Source organism: Trichomycterus rosablanca, chromosome 7 (genome assembly GCF_030014385.1).
Source record: "Trichomycterus rosablanca isolate fTriRos1 chromosome 7, fTriRos1.hap1, whole genome shotgun sequence".
NCBI classification, from domain to species: Eukaryota; Metazoa; Chordata; class Actinopteri; order Siluriformes; family Trichomycteridae; genus Trichomycterus; species Trichomycterus rosablanca.
In genome coordinates this window covers 11,594,246-11,611,877 of record NC_085994.1, presented here as the reverse complement: position 1 = coordinate 11,611,877, position 17,632 = coordinate 11,594,246, and the positions used below count along the sequence as shown (strand labels likewise).

The 17,632-nt window shown below is 40.8% G+C and overlaps 1 protein-coding gene across 1 annotated transcript in view; it reads left to right on the top strand.

Annotated features, from left to right (window-relative positions):
- The first annotated feature begins 822 nt into the window (after window positions 1–822).
- prex1 (phosphatidylinositol-3,4,5-trisphosphate-dependent Rac exchange factor 1) overlaps window positions 823–17,632 on the top strand; it is a 159,658-nt gene continuing 142,848 nt past the window's right edge. Inside the window, exon 1 of the mRNA XM_062998979.1 lies at window positions 823–963. Coding sequence (XP_062855049.1) covers window positions 826–963 — 138 coding nt within the window. The 5' untranslated portion in view covers window positions 823–825. The remainder of the gene's footprint in view (window positions 964–17,632) is intronic.

Sequence of the window (17,632 nt, the reverse complement as noted above, 5' to 3'; positions counted from 1 at the left end):
AATCACTGTGCTACATTCAATTGCCCAATCATATCCCTGACTGTGGCATCCACAATCATTGAATTGGCATGGCCATGCACGTTTTTGGCGAGTGGTGCTTATGTTTTGGCTCATCGATGTAAAATTTCAGTATTTTACTGGTAGCAAAATGTATCTCATTTAAATATAGGGGTCTACAAATCCAGTGTCCCACATGGTTCATACTCCCTACCTTGGTAGGCTTAAACGAAGGTATCCAGACATAATGTGGAACAGAAACTGGTAGTCTGTGTGCTTAGTGTCCTGTAGGGGAACATGAGACGGGACTGATCGAGCAGTGCAGACGATCTCCTCCGAGACTACAGCTTCTCGTTGTAACTACAACAGCACCTCTCTGTGTGTCACACACACACACACACACACACACACACACACACACACACACACACACACACACACAGCATTCAGTGTGTGCAGAGCTAAGAATCATTGGTTCGTGTTGGGTTGAGGAGCAGCTGCTGCGCTTCCTCACTCGGGCAGAGCAAAGCGAAGACGCCGAGTTTCCTCTCTCGACTCTCTTAACCGGCGCTTGAGGGAAGTGTTACACAGCCGGCGTGCTTTAAAAAACGGGAACTATGTCAGCACGGAGCATGTTCGTCTGCGCTGGATTTTAACTTCTCCTGAACTTGACTCGGTGACTGTGTTGCGCTTTTTCCCGGCGTGCCAGATGCGCAGCGGAATGGACTGAAAACAAACAAACGCACGCCTGCATTTTCACGCCGCTTAGTTTGGTAAGCTATACGGACGAGTGGCAGCGGATTTTCGGTGGGATTTTGTGGCAGAATCATGGAGGACGGTGTTCGGGAAACCGCCGAGCCGACGTGTAAGGACTCGGACAGACAGCTCCGCTTACGGCTGTGTGTACTGAACGAGCTGCTGAACACTGAGCGTGATTATGTGCGCACGCTCGCCTTCCTGCAGTCGGTGAGTTTACTGCTGTTTGTTTCACCTTCACGTGCTCGAGCGCTGCAGGGCTCATCTGCTGGCTGTACTCACACAAAACAGCGTTCTCTAGAGGTTCCACAGGGGTTGTTTGAACGGATAATAACAATAAAAACACACGTGAAAGACGTAAAAGTTCTTAACCTTCCTTACCAACCCACAAAAGTTTGAATTAAAACCGTTTGTACAGGTTTTGGTTCTTAGAATGTCTCAAGTGAAAGTGTAAACACGTTCTACTTAAAGGTCCCTCATGGTGACAAACTGAAGAACCACTTAGGTGCCTGAAATCTGTAAATTCATTAAAAGTACAACGAGAACATCAACAGGTCAACTGTCATTACAAACCTTAGGTTCCTCAACAGTTCTTAGGATGCTAAAACGTCTAGGTGGAGTAAAATGTTCTCTCAAACATGACATGTTCGACTTGAGGTTGTTTCAGGTGACAAACTGAGGTAATGTAGGGTGATAGGAAGCTTCGAGTGTATAAGGAGAACCACAGCAGTTAAAACTAATGAGGTACATTTACTAAATGAGACAACAAAACATTCATTAGTGTTTTCTAATTAATATTAGGTCACCATCAGTTTTTGTAATGTGTGTTTCCCCCAAGTGATGCTGGACAGGTGGCCAAAATCAGTGCAAAAACATGATTCTGGTACATTAAAAATGCTAGTCAGGACAGTTTATTAAATGAAGTCTCAAGACTTTAATAGGTTCTTGTTAAATACCCACTATTGAAAACACTTTTAATTACAGTCTGTCTAAAGGAGTTCTTTTTGGAACCTTTTTGTGGTGTTTTACATGAACCCGAAGGTTCCTCTGGATTGATAAAATAATGCCACTTATCAGCCCATTCATTCCTTTTTTAAAAATGTTGTTACGTTTTGGAAAAGTCTTTACTTGGGCTGTTTTCCAAAAGTTTTCTGCGTATAATGTTGGCAGACTGACAAACTAAAGATTTATATGTTGGCAAGTTCTACATAGAGCCTAAGAACCTTTGGGTTTCACTTGTGGTTTAGCCAAGTGAAGCCTGAAATCTGTAAATTCATTAAAAGTACAACGAGAACATCAACAGGTCAACTGTCATTATAAACCTTAGGTTCCTCAACAGTTCTTAGGATGCTAAAACGTCTAGGTGGAGTAAAATGTTCTCTCAAACATGACATGTTCGACTTACATAGATACATAGCTTGTTTCAGGTGACAAACTGAGGTAATGTAGGGTGATAGGAAGCTTTGAGTGTATAGGGAGAACCACAGCAGTTAAAACTAATGAGGTAAATTTACTAAATGAGACAACAAAACATTCATTAGTGTTTTCTAATTAATATTAGGTCACCATCAGTTTTTGTAAAGTGTGTTTCCCCCAAGTGATGCTGGACAGGTGGCCAAAATCAGTGCAAAAACATGATTCTGGTACATCAACAATTCTTGGGTTCCTTAAAATGCTAGTTAGAACAAATGATTAACTAATAGCTTTTTGTTGAGTACTTACTAAAAGCACTTTTAAGTGAAGTCTGTCTAAACTGATTCTTTTTGGAACCTTTTTGTGGTGTTTTACATGAACCCGAAGGTTCCTCTGGATTGACAAAATGATGCCACTTATCAGCCCATTCATTCCTTTTTAAGTCTTAACTTGGGGTGTTTTTCAAAAGTTTTCTATGTATAGTGTGGGCAGACTGACAAACTAAAGAGTTATATGTAGGCATGTTCTACATAGAGCCTAAGAACCTTTGGGTTTCCATTGTGGTTTGGCCAAGTGAAGCCTTTCATCCACAGTGTTCTCAGTTTTCTAAAGAACTTTACTTGGGGCTTTTTTCTGAAAGTGTTCTACATAAACAATTAAGGTATTTATATAGTTTGGTTACCAGACATGTTGACATTCTTGGTTATTTTTATCTGTCGGCAGCGATGTAATGTTTCCTCTTTAACCAGTGCATACAAGCTTCGTGTTTAGACAACATTCATGCTTGGTGTTTTTTACAGGGTAATCAGGGTAACTGCTTTTCCTAAAAATGTTTTTTTCGCAAGTATCACCGTATTAGCCTGTGCAATACAAAAATAGAAGTTAACAGTATGTAAATGAGCACTGCACAGATCACTGCATTTGTTTATTGTGCGACCGCTCACAAATTCCAGATGTTTCAGATAAGTGTTTCATTGTGTGTTTTATCCCATTCATGAGATTTACAAAAACAAAAAAGGAGATGCAGGGGAAGTTGTTGTCACAGTATTTGGCAGCAGAGTGAATATTTGAAGGCTTAAATAAGACATCCTAACTAGACATGGTGATGAAATGTTTCCAGATTAAATGCATAGAAAATACCACTTATGCTGTAGGTGTTAAACCTTATATTGAAAAAAAAGTATGTACTGTATATAGGGACTAGATAGAGGTGGTTAAAATTGATAAATAACAATATACTGTATTTAATAGGCTGTAATGTGAATCAGAAACGTCTCTGGTCAGTTGGTGATAAATCATAAAGCTCTTACAGCCTTAATGTGTTTGGGTGCAGAACTAATGGTATGTGCTTAAGCATAGCCCAGAATAGCAGCTATGACATCACTGACTCTTGGCTTGAATCGTTGTTATTAAATAAAGGTGTCAGGAATCTCTAGCCGGAAACCTGACATGTATTCTTTTTATTTGCATTGCATAAAATCACAGAAGAATTATGAACACTGGGGCAGTTTCCATTAATGTAGACAGGCATAAGTTAATTATGTAGACATGCATAAGTTAAAGGACACACCATGCTGTAAGTTCCTCTGGGGGTTTTAAACATCACATGTCAGCACTAGATGCAAAGTCACTTGCTCTGAAGATTAACATCATCAAAAAATTTGGCATTGCAAAACACTCAGAGAACATTCCAGCAAGCACTTATCTGCCCTGAAGTCATACAATTAAATATTGGCCCAGCACATAATCATAATCACGTTAGGCCATTAAGCTTAGTGGTTGCAACAGCGTTAAAATCACATATTAGTGGTAAAAACTGGTGCCGTTTATGCTTTGAACAAAAGTTGGTTTGCTCATTAGACTAGGGATATACTTAATGTCTAGATTAGAGTTATAAATACTGGGCATTTGGGTAGTGCAGTGGTAAAACACTCTAGCTTACCTTCACTAAGATCTGAAGTTTGAATCTCAGCTCTGCTATCGGCTGGCCTTGTGCAGGTAAAAAAAAAACGATTGGCTACTATACCTGTGTCGTAGGCGCATGTGCTAGGTACAGCCCTGTTTTGTCAGCGTAGGGGAGAAAAAATGAAAAGCACAAAAGAATTTAAAAATAAAGAGTTGTCATGATATTGATGTTGGTCAATACATATACCAGTAAGACTTCATGATGCTCAGTACCAATTTAGTTCTTTTGTAGTAGGGTTGAATGGTGTGACTATGTACACTGATCAGCCATAACATTAAAACCACCTCCTTGTTTCTACACTCACTGTCCATTTTATCAGCTCCTTTATAGTTTTACAATGACTGACGGTAGTCCATCTATTTCTCTACATGCTTTATTAGCCCCCTTTCATGCTGTTCTTCAATGGTCAGGACTCTCCCAGGACCACTACAGAGTAGGTATTATTCGGGTGTTGGATCATTCTCAGCACTGCAGTGACACTGACATGGTGGTGGTGTGTTAGTGTGTGTTGTGCTGGTTTGAGTGGATAAGACAGCAGCGCTGATGGAGTTTTTAAACACCTCACTGTCACTGCTGGACTGAGAATAGTCCACCAACCAAAAATATCCAGCCAACAGCATCCCGTGGGCAGCATCCTGTGACCACTGATGAATGTCTAGAAGTTGATCAACTCAAACAGCAGCAATAGATGAGCGATTGTCTCTGACTTTACATCTACAAGGTGGACCACTAGGTAGGAATGTCTAATAGAGTGGACAATGAGTGGACACGGTATTTAAAAACTCCAGTAGCGCTGCTGTGTCTGATCCACTCATACCAGCACAACACACACTAACACACCACCACCGTGTCAGTGTCACTGCAGTGCTGAGAATGATCCACCACCTAAATAATACCTGCTCTGTGGTGGTCCTGTGGGGGTCCTGATCATTGAAGAACAGGGTGAACAGGCAAAAAAAAGTAAGTAGAGAAACAGATAGACTACAGTCAGTAATTGTAGAACTACAAAATGTTTTTATATGGTAAGTGGGGCTGATAAAATGGACAGTGAGTGTACAAACAAGGAGGTGGATTTAATGTTATGGCTGATCAGTGTATATGCTACAGTTTATCGGTAGTCTTTGAATAAATTATAAGAGCGGTACTCAAAACAGTGCTGTGCACTAAGAATTGTGTCAAATTATGAAAGTTCTTACTTCAATAAAGGCAGTGCTCAAAGTGGCCAGTACCAGCACTTTTACATTTTATTCTTGTACTGTGTACTGTAACTTTTTCTTTTCTACCTGCACTTTTCATTAGTTGCCAGTGCATTTTTACCCTCTCCATATCATGTTCTGGGCAGTTCATAATCACTGTATATAAATCACATTACTCAGGGGGCATTACCTGCATTACCTCACCTGTTCCTTTTATCTTGACAAGTCTAAGTACAAGACAAGTAACGTTAATTTAGAGTGTAATACTAGATGATTTGCTGATACACACGCCAACATGTCAGTAACCAAAGTACTGGCAAGCACTGATTATTGGTGTATTTTACACACTTTGTAGTATGTTGTTTAAAATGCTTGAAATTGTTCTATACACAACAGTTGTCATGTTTCTTCCCATGTGCAATTGTACAATTCTTTAAAGAGTATACATGCATTACAATATTGGGTTTAAATCCAGTCTTTACCCAGTTTGGAAGTCTGATAATAGCCTTGCTCCGACATACAATGTAAATGTACAGGGGTTGGACAAAATAACTGAAACACCTGTCATTTTAGTGTGGGAGGTTTCATGGCTAAATTGGACCAGTCTGGTGGCCAATCTTCATTAATTGCACATTGCACCAGTAAGAGCAGAGTGTGAAGGTTCAATTAGCAGGGTAAGAGCACAGTTTTGCTCAAAATATTGCAATGCACACAACATTATGGGTGACATACCAGAGTTCAAAAGAGGACAAATTGTTGGTGCACGTCTTGCTGGCGCATCTGTGACCAAGACAGCAAGTCTTTGTGATGTATCAAGAGCCACGGTATCCAGGGTAATGTAAGCATACCACCAAGAAGGACAAACCACATCCAACAGGATTAACTGTGGACGCAAGAGGAAGCTGTCTGAAAGGGATGTTCGGGTGCTAACCCGGATTGTATCCAAAAAACATAAAACCACGGCTGCCCAAATCACGGCAGAATTAAATGTGCACCTCAACTCTCCTGTTTCCACCAGAACTGTCCGTCGGGAGCTCCACAGGGTCAATATACACGGCCGGGCTGCTATAGCCAAACCTTTGGTCACTCGTGCCAATGCCAAACGTCGGTTTCAATGGTGCAAGGAGCGCAAATCTTGGGCTGTGGACAATGTGAAACATGTATTGTTCTCTGATGAGTCCACCTTTACTGTTTTCCCCACATCCGGGAGAGTTACGGTGTGGAGAAGCCCCAAAGAAGCGTACCACCCAGACTGTTGCATGCCCAGAGTGAAGCATGGGGGTGGATCAGTGATGGTTTGGGCTGCCATATCATGGCATTCCCTTGGCCCAATACTTGTGCTAGATGGGCGCGTCACTGCCAAGGACTACCGAACCATTCTGGAGGACCATGTGCATCCAATGGCGGTGCCGTGTATCAGGATGACAATGCACCAATACACACAGCAAGACTGGTGAAAGATTGGTTTGATGAACATGAAAGTGAAGTTGAACATCTCCCATGGCCTGCACAGTCACCAGATCTAAATATTATTGAGCCACTTTGGGGTGTTTTGGAGAAGCGAGTCAGGAAACGTTTTCCTCCACCAGCATCACGTAGTGACCTGGCCACTATCCTGCAAGAAGAATGGCTTAAAATCCCTCTGACCACTGTGCAGGACTTGTATATGTCATTTCCAAGACGAATTGACGCTGTATTGGCCGCAAAAGGAGGCCCTACACCATACTAATAAATTATTGTGGTCTAAAACCAGGTGTTTCAGTTATTTTGTCCAACCCCTGTATGTTCTATGTGAGCACTTGAAATCTTATACCAATCAGATGTTTATTGCACATGTAAAAATGCTGTCAGGATAAATATGCTCTTAAATATTTACGTTTGTGCTGTGGCAGCAAGCTCAGAACATATGTACCTAATTCAACATGTCAGTGTAGAGTCTTGTAGACCTCTTCTGTTTTACTGTGAATTTGGAAGTGTCACTTCCCCATACTAATATTCATAATCCAGCTGGTGTTGAGTCCTTAGCTCCAGCTGTGCACTTTAACATGAGCGGATACCCTAACAGGATGGCAGCATCCTCTTCTGCACTGAAGAGGATGAAGGAAATCAGCCTGCTGCTTCCTGTTCCTTACCTACATGCTCAGGAAGTCCTGGTGTAGAGTTTCACATTTATAAATAGCCGGTAACATAGCTTGTTAACACAACAAATAAACACGGTGGCTTGTCAGTAGTCTTGTGTCCTTGTAGTGTGATCAGTGGTGCAATGCTATTAGACACCCATACAAAAACAGCAAAGTATAATACATTGCAAACTGTTAAAGAAATATTTTAATCATTGGCTACAGTTAATTGTCTTAGTAGGCGCTCATGTGGCACAGCTCTCGAATTCATTGCCCACCACTGCTTTTCAGTTTGAATCTCAAATGTCATAAACTAGGTGCCCACACAGACGCAGTTGGTTGTGTCTGAGGGATAAAATGGTCAAACGAGTTCCTCAGTGCTTCTGCATTGCTGCCTCTGTCAGCTGGTTGATGAGCCTGCAGGAGATGCTTGATAACCAGAGATAATACTGCTCTTTGTGGGTCCCCGTCTTTGGCAGGTGAAAAGAAGTGATCGTGTTTGTGTTTTGACGTGGATGCAGCTTAAGGTTTACACTAAATTCTAGGACTCTGATCAAGCCTGTGACTCTTGAAGTCACCAATAGGTGGAATGCATATGGAATCATGTTTAAGTTAGAGCACTATTAGTGCTGGAAGAATTGTGTGCAATTATTTAATATACCTGCACTTCCTTTTCCCAAGATGGCACATCCAACTACTATACACATAACTGATTAAAAAAAATAATAATAAAACTTTATTATTGTAACCTCACATTGCCAAATCAATGTCAAGACCAGATTGTTCTACTTTATGGATATCTAGTCTCTATCTAGTACAGCCAATTCCCTGGCACTCGGTCTCATTCGTGAAAGGTTGGTGTATTTTGATGACTTTTGTACCAATGAGACAAATTGAACTGATCAGTGAAGACCAAGACCAGCTTCTTAAATAAGTGAAATCAGGTGTAGGTCATGCTTGGTTGGTGCATTGTGTTTGTTCATACCATTGAGCCTCCTTTACAATGCTGGTAGTGTTTTTAATTGATGTTTAGATTTAGCAGGGCTGGCAGTAATCAAGCTTGGGTATATCCAGTCTAATTAACCTCAGTGATCCATTCTGTATCTATTTCCTCGGCTGCACCCGTTAGGGGTCGCCGGCGGATCGTGATCCGCATTATTAATTTGGCACAGTTTTTATGCCGAATGCCCTTCCTGACACAACCCTCCCTATTTATCTGGGCTTGGGACCGGTGCTACAATGCACTGGTTTATGCATCCTAGCGGCTAGGTACCTATAGAACAATTCAGTGTCTCCAATTAGAATGGCTGCATGTTTTTGGACTGTGGGAGGAAACCGGAGCACCCGGTGGAAACCCACTCAGACATGGGGAGAACATGCAAACTCCACACAGAAAGGACCTGGACCGCCCCACCTGGGGATCGAACCCAGGACCTTCTTGCTGTGAAGCGACAGTGCTACCCACCTAGCCACCGTGCCGCCCGACCTCAGTGATCCATTACATTTGGTAAATTGATTCACTATGATTACGGTAGGGTGATTACATTTTTTACACAGGGCTAGTTAACGTTGGATTTTATTCTTCTTAAATCCAGTTCAGTAAATAAAATGATTTTAAAAAAAGTTTGAACAGCTGAAACAATGAAGTGTAACATACATTTACTATGATTTGTATGGTGTATGTATTTGTTTTGATTATTTGTCTTATGTAAAGCGTCTTTGAGTATCTTGAAAAGCGCTATATAAATAAAATGTATTATTATTATTATTTACAGTACATTTACGGCATTTAGCAGACGCCTTTATCCAAAGCGACTTGCATTACAGTTACAGTATACAGTCTGAGCAACTGAGGGTTAAGGGCCTTGCTCAAGGGCCCAACAGCAGCAACCGACAGGTGGGGCTTGAACCAGCAGCCTTTGGATTACTAGTCCTGTGGCTTAACCACTAGGCTACGGCTTAATATTCTTTTCAGACAGCCAGTTAACAGCCAGCTTGAGGCTAAACATTCCACAAATGCTATCATTTATTTCCTGGACACCCCAGAATCAAAGCAGAAAATCAGCTGATCCAGAGGCCCTCTTGGACCTCAGCCAATCTTTAGTCTCTAAGTGTTTAGCATGTAGATAGAACGACTGTTGCTGGGCACTGCTGCAGAATGAACGATAATCAGACTATCATTACTGCTAACGCTCCAGATCCACTGGTTACTATTTGCCCTTTTAGATTAGCAAAGGGTCTTAAAGTCACATGAGCTTTAAGACATTTTAATGGCACATGTCGGCAAAATGAACTATCAGAGTGTCTAAATTGCAGCTATGTTGGCATTTTAATAGTTTGCTATCAAACATCAAGCAATCTCTTACAGCTGTAAGTTTGCTTGTGTTGCTTGTTTATTTATGATGATAGTGTGGAATGTTCTGTGAATGGGTCATGCTCAAAAAGGCTGGAATTGTGCGAGACTATGTGGCATGTGAGGTCCTGAGTTTGATTCCAGTTGGAGCGGCCTGAGTTCGTTCTGTGTGGAGTTTGCATGTTTTTTTTTGTGTCTGTGTGGGTTTCCTCCAGGTGCTCCGGTTTCCTCCCACAGTCCAAAGACATGTAGTCAGGTTAATTGGAGATACTGAACCTAACCCAAAGTGTCCCAGTTTAGGCTTTGGCCACAGAAGGCAAAGCACTGCTTGTGCTGCGAGTAGGGATGTAACGATACACTCTACCCCCAATGCGATGCAATGCGATTCACGATACTGGGTTCACAACACGATTTTTTCCCAATTTTTAAAAATAAAATTAAGTTGAAGACAAATTATGACAGTTTCCCTTTATTATTTCTCTTAAAAAAATAAAATACTGTCTTTTATTTATCTAAATAATGAATGTCCTTTTATTTCTGAGGTAGGTACAAACTATGCATAACAATGCTGCACATTTCCCTTTTTGTGTAAAAAAATTAAAATGAAATTTTAAAGTAAATCTCACATTAAATAAATAAATGAATAATACAAATAAAGAAAGTATCCTCACATGAATAAATTTGGCTGGAAAATTCCGAACCTGGCGACCCTGTAGTGACGTCAACCAGGCGAGGTGAATAGCGCCAGTGTAACGATGCCACCACAAGACAGTTAAAAATCCATTCACATGTGTAACGATTCAAATCGGTTTACATGTATAGTGAATTGATAATATACATCACTATACATGTAAACCGATTTGAGTCGTTACACATGTGAATGGATTTTTAACTGTCTTGTGGTGCATCGTTACATCCCTAGCTGCGAGCTTTTAAATGAGTTCTGTTCTGCAACTTGTTTTTGATTAGGGTTAAGACTTTAACAACATTCATCCATCTATAGTCTATAATTATCATAAATTCTATAGCCCTGTTAGTGTTAATGAGCACATAAATCTGGTAAATACTCATCTCTGTTGAAGTGTGACAGCATTTTGCTGCTATGAACAGCTAAAAACTTCCACCTTTTCTAGTTCATTTAGTGCGGCCAACCCTAGCACCTCAGCCAGGCTTTAGGGTCAGCACTCTGGTGTGCCGATACCTCTCAAGTGGGTGTTTCTCGGAGTAGGCATTACATGTTTTAGTCTTGATGGCTGCAGGCATTACAAACCCCCCTCTGATTGCTTGGACCTTTTTCTTTACTCGGATGCGCTGGAATGTGACCTCACCAAGTAACCTGAACTGCCAGGCTCAGCAGTTTTCTTGTATCAGTTGTGCCTAGTCTGTTTATTTGATTTGATTAGAGTATACTGTGTTCTTTCAACCAGCACGTGGACATTTAGTGGACGCTTCAAGTTTGCTTCAAGTCCCACAATGTTTTGAATGAGGCATTTTTGTCGTTTCAATTAAACGTTGGACTTGTGAAGTGTTGCTCAGCATGTAGTTACACACTGCAGGGGGTTGATGGAGACATCTGCAATTTATCACAGCTTTGCCAAAGGGCTGGTAGGTGTTAATTAACTATTATATTCTTCTGATCTTAATGACAAAAGGGAAGGGTTGTCATAATAAGGCCATTAAGATTGCTGATGCATAATTGTAGAATTCAGCTATTTGAGGGAAATTATACCAACATTTATGAACATGTTGAATGTTTTGAGCATCCCTAACTGTGTTATTTTAATAGGCACTATTAGGGCTGGGCGATATATCGATATTTTAAAAATATCGATATATTTTCATACGCGATATAAGATAAGACAATATCGCATATATCGATATAAATGTTGCGTTCCAGTTAGATCCGACAGTTCGTCTTTCTCTTCTTCCAGTTTGTCTCTGCACATGTTCACCTGCCCCGCCCCTCTCCCTCACTGCCCCGCCCCTCTCCCTCACTGCCCCGCCGCTCTCCCTCACTGAACACAACTCGCCCCTCCCCACCGCTTCACCAGTAATTCCTGCAGGCAGCGATAGCATGGAGACGGATAAAGACACGACAGAAGCTATCGAAGAGGAGCTGCTTACTAAAAAGAAAAATAATGACTAATTTTGGAATTATTTGGAGATGGTTCGAATTCAAAGTGTCAGATGAGCAGCAGAATAATGTATTCTGTAGAGAACGCCGAAAACAAGTCCAGATAAAAGGTTCCAGCTCCGTGTACCTTCATTAGTTTTTCACTTCAAATCCCAAAGTTAAAAAACAAGAAAACGAGTCGTTATTCGTTTCAAAAACCAACACAAGCGCATGAACGCGCTGACATGCACGTATTTACTTCACATTAAGTGTTGAGAAAGTAATAATAACGTAACGGTGCGTCTCCTGTTGTTCTGACTCTTGTGTTTGTATATGTGATGTGCAGATATTTGCTCTATCTGTAAATACAAACATTATGGGGGGTGATTTCTGTACTGGATGTTGTACGTGGTTGTGTTAGTTTATACTGGACGATCGCCCGACGTCCGACACGTCATTTATTTATTTATCTTCTATTATAGTATTTCTTGTTGTCGGCCAATAAACAACCAAACATTATTAAATTGCATGAACTAACTCTGCAGTAAACAAGGAGCAAACAGCAATTAAACAACAAACTAAGCTGTTAAATAATAATAAAGTGCATGAAGAAGAACGCTGATTAAAATGCATTAAATGTTGTAATAGTTACACAGTAACATGAACGATTAGTTCTGCCTGTATTACAGAACTGAGTTCTATACAGTAAAAGAAAATATTAATGTAAATGTTAATGTTGTGGCGACATATACATAAAATAATGTATAAAGTCCAAACATGGGGTGGTGGGGGGTTAACGAGGGGTTTACTTTAACGGGGTTTTACTTTTAATGTCACACAAGCTCAGCCGGAAACCGTCATTCCGACATCTTCCCTACACACTCGCTCCCTGCGCCCTATAGTACACTTAACATTCTTAAAGGGCCAGACAATATATTTGTAATTCACGTTAGACAACAGGAGATGCCTTAGAAAACAACTTTTTTTTTTTTTCTTAGAATAGCTCTTTTTTTTTTTTTTTTTAAGCAAAAATAGTTATTGTGTGAAGCTTCCCCAGCATGAATATTAATAAAAGTGCCTGTAAAAAAATTGGAACATGTAGCTTTGTCTCAGAAGTGTCTTTTTGTTATTACCTTATGGAATAAAAAAATATCGAGATATATATCGTATATCGCCATTCAGAAAAAAATATCGAGATATAATTTTTGATCCATATCGCCCAGCCCTAGGCACTATATATAAACACTATAAACACTTTATACCTTTGTGTGTCGGTTACTTGCTAAAGGATCCACATCATCTTGTGGTTGCTTTTGGAGGAAAAGTGCAGTATGTGATGTACAGTTAGAAACAAAGCCCCTGTTTAGGTGTATACATAGGTCATACACTGATCAGCCATAACATTAAAACCACCTCCTTGTTTCTACACACATTGTTCATTTTATCAGCTCCACTTACCATGTAGAAGCACTTTGTAGTTCTACAATTACTGACTGTAGTCCATCTGTTTCTCTGCATGCTTATTAGCCCCCTTTCATGCTGTTGTTGGTCAGGACCCCCACAGGACCACTACAGAGTAGGTATTATTTGGGTGGTGGATCATTCTCAGCACTGCAGTGACACTGACATGGTGGTGGTGTGTTAGTGTGTGTTGTGCTGGTATGAGAGGATAAGACACGTCAATGCTGATGGAGTTTTTAAACACCTCACTGTCACTGCTGGACTGAGAATAGTCCACTAACCAAAAATATCCAGCCAACAGCATCCCATCGGCAGAGTCCTGTGACCACTGATGAAGGTATAGAAGATGACCAACTCAAACAGCAGCAATAGATGAGCGATCGTCTCTGACTCCGTGAGTGGTAGTGTCTGATCCACTCATACCAGCACAACACACACTAACACACCACCACAATTTCATTGTCACTGCAGTGCTGAGAATCATCCATCACCTAAATAATACCTACTATAAATAATTCCTGACCATTGAAGAACAGGGTGAAAGCAGGCTAAAAAGTTATGTAGAGAAACAGATGGACTACAGTCAGTAATTGTAGAACTAAAGTGCTTCTATATGGTAAGTGATAGCTGATAAAATGGACAGTGAGTGTAGAAACAAGGAGGTGGTTTTAATGTTATGGCTGATTGGTGTATATGCAAAAAACATTAGGGCCACCCTCCAAAAATGTGCATTCCAATGCCTATTTCATAACAAGTGTGCATGTCAGAGATATATTAAATGTTGGACTGATGGTGGTTACGTGTAGTACATATGTTCTTTTTTGTTTGGATATCCCGCCACCTACACAGTAAAATTTCCATTAGAAATGGTCACTCTTCAAAGCTTGTGTAAACACCTAACAACTATAAGATTCTCTAAACAGCTAATCAAGCTAATTGATGCCTGTGAAGCAGGGGAAGGCAAAAATATATCAAGGAATATTGGATTTTTTGCAAATAATATTAAGTAACTATGCAAAGTGATTTAAAATTCAACTAAGTATGTTTATATAGCCTTATAACGGCTTCCATGGGGGGCTTAGTACTGTAGGCATCATGTAGCCATATAACCACTATCCTTAAATAGTGGATAGATTGCAAACATTTTGATGTTATAGAGAATTTATGATAAAAGACAGTTAAAGAGCAGCCTCATTTATCTAATCATGTACAAACTTTTTATTTTTGGCTGTGATATCAGTCATCTTGCATTTCCTCATTAATTAACCAGACAGCACTGACTGAATCAGATCTGTGTAGTTAGCTGCCACCTCACTAAGAGCATGGTCACACCTGTCTGTGCTTACTCACCTTTTGCAAACAGGTCATTGTATTGCCATGTATTGCACATTATTACCGTTATCAGGCTGTGGGCAGGTATGCAGGCTGAGGTTCAACTGGTGCTGGAGGTTCCAAATGATACATTCAGTATGCTTGGTAAATAAATAATTATTATTTGTGTAATTCCTTGGATCAGAGGATGTCATCAAAATGAATCTGTAATAAGTTAATAGTATAGCATTTTCTTTGTATCTTTGTTTAAGAATGTTGTGAACTTTACATTTTTACACATATAACGGTGTTTTCTTACCCTGTATAGCTGTGTAATGCTTGATTGTTTACAGATTGACTTACATACACTACATGGCAATATGTTTATGGACACCCAAACTTCACATCCAAAACCATGGCTTTTAAAATTCTCACCTCCTGCTGTTTCGGTAACACTTCTGCAAGAATTGGCTTGGGTAAAAAGGCCAAAGTTGCTTGTTTGGGACTGAGGTCAGGGCTTTGTGCAGGTCAGTGAATTCTTCTATAGAAGAAGATGAAGAAGAAGATATACTTTATTTGTCATATATACATATACAGGTGTACAGTACAATGAAATTCTTTCTTCGCATATCCCAGCTTGTTTGGGAGCTGGGGTCAGAGCGCAGTGTCAGCCACCTTACGGCGCCCCTGGAGCAGCCAGGGTTAAGGGTCTTGCTCAAGGACCCATCAGTGGCTGCATAGCAGAGCCTGGATTTGAACCGCCAATCTTCCGGTTGATAGCTCAAAGCTCTACCCACTAGGCTACCACTGTCCCCGATTCAGCAAACATTTCTTTATGGCGTCCTCATTTGTACACATGCTGAAACTAAGGCAACTTTATTTTTTCCAAAGTTGGAAATGTAGCATTAGGATTTCGTTTTTTTTACTGGAACTAAATTGTCAAGCCCAGTTCATTACAAACCTTTAGCACAGGTAAAGACAGTAGTAATGGTAAAGTAATAGTGGACTTACAGTAACAGTATTAAGTAATCGTAGACTTACAGTAACAGTAATAAGTATTAGTAGACTTACAGACTATGAAAAATAATTTAAGTGCATTGCTTTTGACTGGACCCAGAACGGTCCTGGAGATAACATATAAAACCTGGTGATCACCTGTAAACCAGTCTGATCCTCCCTCTTTCAGACACAGACAGTGGTAGCAACTGAGATTCAAACTCTAGAGCTCTCGCACTTTTCAGTGGTGAGCCAACCTGTTAGGACGCCGTGCCCTACCCCCAACCCCCTCCCGAGACCTGAAAGCCCACTTTACGCTTTATGCAGTATCAAACCGTGAAACGTAGTGAAGGTAGCAGTGATGCAGTACAATAAGAGAACGCCGAACAGCGAGACAGAATGTAGATTTGCTTCAAGCTCTGGATTGATACATGATGGATTTATAGACACGTCCTGGAATGAACCAGAACATCAGCTCAATCAGCGACCACTTATGACTGCTCAAATAATAACTGCATGACTCAAGATGACTCTTGGCATTGCTCATGGTTGTCTTAGGATAGGGTGTGGCTGCTTGACCATGTAAATCCGTTCATTTAAGCCCTGAACAAAGAGCAGTTAAGGAACGATGAATTTTACATGCTTTACATTTCAGTAATTAGCAGTCCGGTACTGGGAGCTAAGCTGTTGTACCTCACAAGTAACAGCACCTACAGTTGATAGGCCAGCTCTAACAGTCAGCAATGTGTTGATGGAAAGGCAATATCCTTTAATCAGTGCCACAATGCAGACTTCAGGTCAGCCCACATTGTCGATGTTTGTGGCTGTATGTGTGATTTAATGCACGGTTTTGAACAGGGGGTGGCTAAGCGAAGGTCCTTTCTGGGCATACAAGCATCCGTTAGCGAGACACAACCCTGAAATTATTGTATTTGTCCAGTCACAACAAAGCTGTTCTATCCTATTCTGTTCTATTGTTTGACAATCTTAAAACTCAGCAAATGTTTTCCCTGCAACATTGGACAATAGCCGGTGATAGACTGTTACGTATAGCCAAGCGTGCACCAGTAAACAGAAGTCCGGTGACCTCCTGGCTTCTCTCACTGTGTGAGCTCAGAGGAATTTCTAAAATGTCCTGGGGGAATTCACCCCCCCCCCCGGCAATCTGAGGCCACAGGCCGCCCACGGAAGCTCAGACCCCTAAGATCTTGGTGGCGTTCGCAGGCCACAGATGGATGGGATTTTCCCGCTCCTCCTGAACATGTAAGCCACCGTAATTGGGGAGGGCGAAACCCGAACTGGGTGACGTTGACTCTTCTGGCCTTGCTGGTATAGTGCTTGAAAGAAGTCTGACTTATCCACAGCCATTGTACAGGATGACGGCAGATGTAACATGTCATGCTAGGATAAATTTAGTTAGAGGTCTGAAAATGATCAAGAAGCACGAATATGTGGATCTTTTAAACCAACGTCAAACTAGAAAGTACTCGGGACGGCAGATGTTTGCGGTAATATGTAACGCAATCGCCGTGACGCACTGCTGACGTAACCGATGATACACGATTCTGTATGTTTTTGAGGTGAGCAGGGAAAGTCCTCCAAAATATAATGTTCTTTAGCCAGGCAGGATGCTAAAGGTTAAATCTGAACCAATGCCAATCAATTCTTTTTACCATGACTCATTTGGCATACGTGTTTTGTTATTGCCAGCCGGGTGCAGCAATTCACTTAAGTGCAGCTCTGCTAGTTAATAAGCTAATATATGGATATTTTGATTCCATCAGGAAATGGTTAATTAATTAAATAGATCACTATCTAACACTGCTCACCTTAAGAGACCGCAGAGTGGATCACGTGAACACTTAGGCTAATTAGTGTGTAATGAAAATGAATTGCACAATGGAAATCAGTTAGCGCTCAGTGGGGAGGAATAACAAGTGGAGGAAAATT